Consider the following 4717-nt stretch of genomic DNA (forward strand, 5'->3'; position numbering starts at 1 on the left):
TTTGCGAGATCTCGCAAAAGTCCGTCTTAATTTTTTTCTCTCCCATGTCCCCTGCGGGGCTCCGTAGACAACAACCTAAATGAGGCAGGAAATATCTTTTTTATGTTTTTTTCCCACATTTTACCTTCTTAGATTTTGTGAAAAAGCTAATGTTTTTTGTGTTGGTCACCTCAATGGACTCTTATTCATGTTTTATCAATAAAGACAAGCCCAGTCATTATAAAACATGACATCAACTGCCACATGCGTCAAGTGCCATGTGTTGCATTACAGCAGTTATATGATGTTCATGTGTTCTCGTTAAAACAGGTGAACCAAATCCCACTGATTTCTTCGTGCAAGAAGAGGTAAAGGAGGGTCAAACTGTATCTGCATTCTGCTCTGTGTCTCACTCCTGCCCCACATATCCACCTGATTTCCACTGGAGTCACTCTGGAGAGCAACATTTTCAGACACAGAATCTTCAAAATGGCCAGTGGAAAGCAACATCTACTCTGACCTTTCGCTCAGACCGCACTGATAACAACAAACCTTTACGATGCAGAGTTACATACAACGGAGGAAAGCAGCGGGAACCATCCAAGACAATTAAAGTAAAATGTAAGTGTGCAGCTTTAACAACATGTTGATGTTAAAAACGGGGCGACCGCTCAGGGGGTTGGGAAGCGCATCTGTAACCGGAAGGTCGCCGGTTCAATCCCTGGGCTCTCTGTCCTGGTCTTTGTGTCCCCTCTGGCCAACACCTTACCCTACCGCCTACTGGTGTTGGCCAGAGGGGCCGATGGTGCGATATGGGAGCCTCGCTTCTGTCAGTCTGCCCCAGGGCAGCTGTGGCTACAACTGTAGCTTGCCTCCATCAGTGTGTGAATGTGAGAGTGAATGAATAGTGGCATTGTAAAGCGCTTTGGGTGCCTTGAAAAGCGCTATATAAATCCAATCCATCTTCATCTTATTCTCGACGGGACGCCGGTGGCAGCAGCCTAAGCAAAGAGGCCCAGACCTCCCTCTCCCCAGCCACCTCCTCCAGCTTATCCGGGGGAATCCAATAAATCCCATCACATTATTATTAAAAAAGAATCCCTTAAATATTGTAAATGCTGTAATTTAGTGAAGAACTTTTTAAAAGATGGGACACAGTTTTATATAAAGTTTTAGTTAATGTTTTTTTATCGGGGAAAAAAAATGTAATATTGAAACCAAAGAGACTGAAAATTAAATGTTTTTTAAAAAATCTGAACAGAAAAAAATCATAAAATGTTTCTGGTTGATATGTAACATTGGCTTTGATATTTTGTCATAACATTTATGCTTATCTCTTTGGTTTCTGAAGTTTTCTTTTATTGCTACACCACGTCAAAATATTGAAACAAGCTCACTTTGACCTGATTGTATGAAAAATAAACTAAAATGCTGCACAGTAACATTAAGGGTTAAATGTTTCTGTGCAGATGCTCCAGTGAATGTGAAGGTCGAGTACCAGTCAGATGTGAATGAGGGAGAGACTGCACACCTGAAGTGCTCCAGTGATGCAAACCCTGTCAGCAGCTATGAGTGGCACAGTGAAACTGGTGCTCTGCTGAATAAGGGGCAAACCTACACAATGTCAAATGTCTCCAGACACTCAGAGGCCGTGTACTGCACTGCTGTCAATGAGGAAGGACGAGTCAAATCAAGCACCCTGAAGCTCAATGTGTTATGTAAGTAAACAATACAAGAAATATAACAACAGAAGAGATTTTTCTTTTCATTCAAACATATATACCGGTAATAAATGTATGGTTATCTGCTAGATCCTAATTATATCTGCTGTCTTAACAGATGCCCCTGACATTGAGACTTATTCTAAGTGCTCCTCATATAACGGCATAGTAAAGTGTGATTGCATCGTACAATCCAGGCCTCCCAGCACGGTCCATTTTGTTCTTGGTGACAGAGTCCTGCCAAGCAGCAAGGTAGAGAAAAATGGATCTGTTACTACTGGGACTCTGCAGACAGACTTTGGGTCCTTCAAGTTTGTGCACTGCCTGGCAAACAACACGTTGGGAAATGCTAATCTCACACTCTTTTTACCTGTTAATGGTAAGAAAAAAAACTTTGAATCTCAAGAAAACAGCATAGATTATAATCACTCTATATTTACATGGCAAAACAAAAAATATTCAATGTGTTTTCTTTTTGAACAGACAACATGCAGAATATTTTCATAGCCTCTGGAGCAGGTGTGATTGTTCTGATAATTCTGATAGCCATTGGAGTGGGAGTTGTTAAAAAATGGTAAGTTGTTAAGGACAAGTTACACACTCTAAAACATTAACAGGTATAAGTTCAAGTCATGTAAAATGTCAATACCTGTTTTAAATATGATCATAAAATAAAACAATATTTATCTGCTTCTAATTGTTGCGATGTTATGCTAATGTTGTATTTTAGAGGTTTTGGAAAGTCTTAGTTTTTCTCCTGATGTTTTAAATTTCAGCAGGGGGCAATCAGATGGCACGCCAAAATCTGACTTAAGCACCACGACGTCAGACAGACCTGCGGAGCCCCCTCGTTATGCCCAAACAAAAAGGTTTTAATTCTTCAAATCAGTAAAAAAAACAAAAAAAAAACAAAAAAAAAACAAAAAAAACGTTATTCTTCATTAAACATGAATGATGAATATTTGATATAATTTGTGTGTAGAGGAAAAAGCCAAACTTGTTTCCTTTTTGCATTCTTTGTACAGGAAGGAGAACTATGAGGATGTCCATTGCAATGACATTTATGCCAATGACAGTGTGTATGGGAACACAGAGGTAGGTAAAGTTTTGTATTTTTTAAAATTTAATCTAATCATGCGTCAAAGACTGGAGTGAATTAAGCAGTCTTTTCTGTGCAGACTGACTGGGATGAATCAGTATACGCCAACGTGTAATATATGTGGAAGACCAGCTGCGGTCAGGTCGGAGTCAAGGAAAAAAAAGATCCTAGTTCTATATTCATCTTATACCACATACATATTAGGCCTATATCAGTTTTCCTGTCATCTGTCATTCACATTTCCTTGTAAAATATTGTAATTAAGAGAATTTCTGTTTTGTACTTTTGTTTGTCTGATCAAATAATGTGCTTTAAAAAATTACTATTAAAGTTTTGCAGTAATTACAAAGTTGTCAAGTTACTAAATATGTTTATTAGCTGTTTTATCGCTATTGTTTTTGTGATTAGTTATTGAACAACAGCACGAGGTTTGCTAATCCTCTTCATAAAAAATGACATTTAACACATAGTAGCTGTTAATGTTTTAACTGGAGAAAATACTCAGGAAAGCGTGTCAATTTTAAATCTTATATTAGCTACATTGTGAGTTAATTAAATATGCATTACAAATAAATAGTATCAATGCTTACAAACAGCCTAACAGATATGGGTGACCACATCTCCCACTTTATGTGGGACTAGACTGGATGTTTATCTCTCATCTCATTATCCCACTTCTCATGGCAGTGCGTTGTGATCTGGTCAGCCTGGTCTGGTCTGTTTATTCATTAATCAGCAACAACCATCGAGATAGAAACCAAGAAATGTGTGCTGTCCTCAGGTCTAAGGAGCTAAAAAAAAATCAACAAGAAAAAAAATCAATAATAAGAAAGAGTACGCTGATTGTTGGCATGGTTGAAATGACTCCACTTTTTACCCTCAATGCAAACATGTTTGTTGAGGTTTAGCCAGAAGCCAATTGTTTTAAAAGTCTGTGTCACTCCTTTCAAGATATGTATATAAAGTAGATGTTAAATTAAAAATCTTCATTTTAATTATAAGGCATATAAATCAGACTAACTTATTTTTTCTTCCACAATCCTAACCACCTGCTCAGGATGTTCAATTCGAGGGTCTGTATATGTACAGACGATATTTTTATTTATCACAGTTGATTGGAACCAATTGGTTGTGACAAAGAAAGCTTATTTTAAACATAAGTTACCACAGACAGTAAGAACAAAGATTCTTAAATAAACTGGCCTCCTTCAGTACTCACTGAAACATTAGTACGGGCCAGAAAATGACAGTGCAATACAAAAGTATCACTCGCTGCTGGTGTGTGTTGTGTGTGTGTGTGTGTGTGTGTGTGTGTGTGTGTGTGTGTGTGTGTGTGTGTGTGTCATCCTGGAGATGTTGAACTATGCAACCTCTGTAGGGTGGGTCCAGGTTGTCACCTCATGCTCAGTGACACTGACCCTATTCAAACTTAAAACTAGTCCTTGTCGCCCCTCCCATCCTCCTGTGTTTGCCCATAAGAAATCATAAAAGAAACTTGTGGAAGGATCCCACAGTTAAGTCCACCACGGTTCAGTTGCTAGGTGAAAATTATATCTTCAGACAGGTATTGGACTAAAACATGTTAACTTCTATTCTTACTTTGTCATTTTTTATAATAAAACTCATTAAAAAATAATCTAATTTTAATTTGATTTAATCAAGAACAAGTGGTGTTTAAATAATTAATCAAAGGAAAAGGGTCAATGCAGTGATTCATTCATATGTCACTTAAAATGAAGTACATATTGGCCCATAGTGTAATAAATGTTTTCTTTTTTGCAGAGTTCAATGTCAGGTGATAAATGTGCCTATTTTATTGAACTTTATGACATATGACAACATCAAAATGAAATAAACTTTCTGGAGAATACATAAACTTAAACCTCACAACTAAAAACTGTTTGTTTTGGTTATTTTC

General features: G+C 37.5%; 1 protein-coding gene across 1 annotated transcript; it reads left to right on the forward strand.

The window, feature by feature from the left end:
- Positions 1 to 308: 308 nt before the first annotated feature.
- Positions 309 to 4029, forward strand: LOC102293405 (sialic acid-binding Ig-like lectin 5; the record flags this gene model as incomplete). Its single annotated transcript, XM_005953454.3, is given in 7 exon segments — positions 309 to 600; positions 1449 to 1697; positions 1819 to 2079; positions 2184 to 2274; positions 2477 to 2569; positions 2726 to 2795; positions 2879 to 4029. Coding segments are annotated over 7 exon segments (1092 nt in total), but the record flags the coding sequence as incomplete, so codon positions are not given.
- Between the last annotated feature and the right edge of the window lie 688 nt (positions 4030 to 4717).

Source organism: Haplochromis burtoni, unplaced genomic scaffold (genome assembly GCF_018398535.1).
Source record: "Haplochromis burtoni strain Fernald_Lab_line unplaced genomic scaffold, NCSU_Asbu1 Contig_1631, whole genome shotgun sequence".
Lineage (NCBI taxonomy): Eukaryota > Metazoa > Chordata > Actinopteri > Cichliformes > Cichlidae > Haplochromis > Haplochromis burtoni.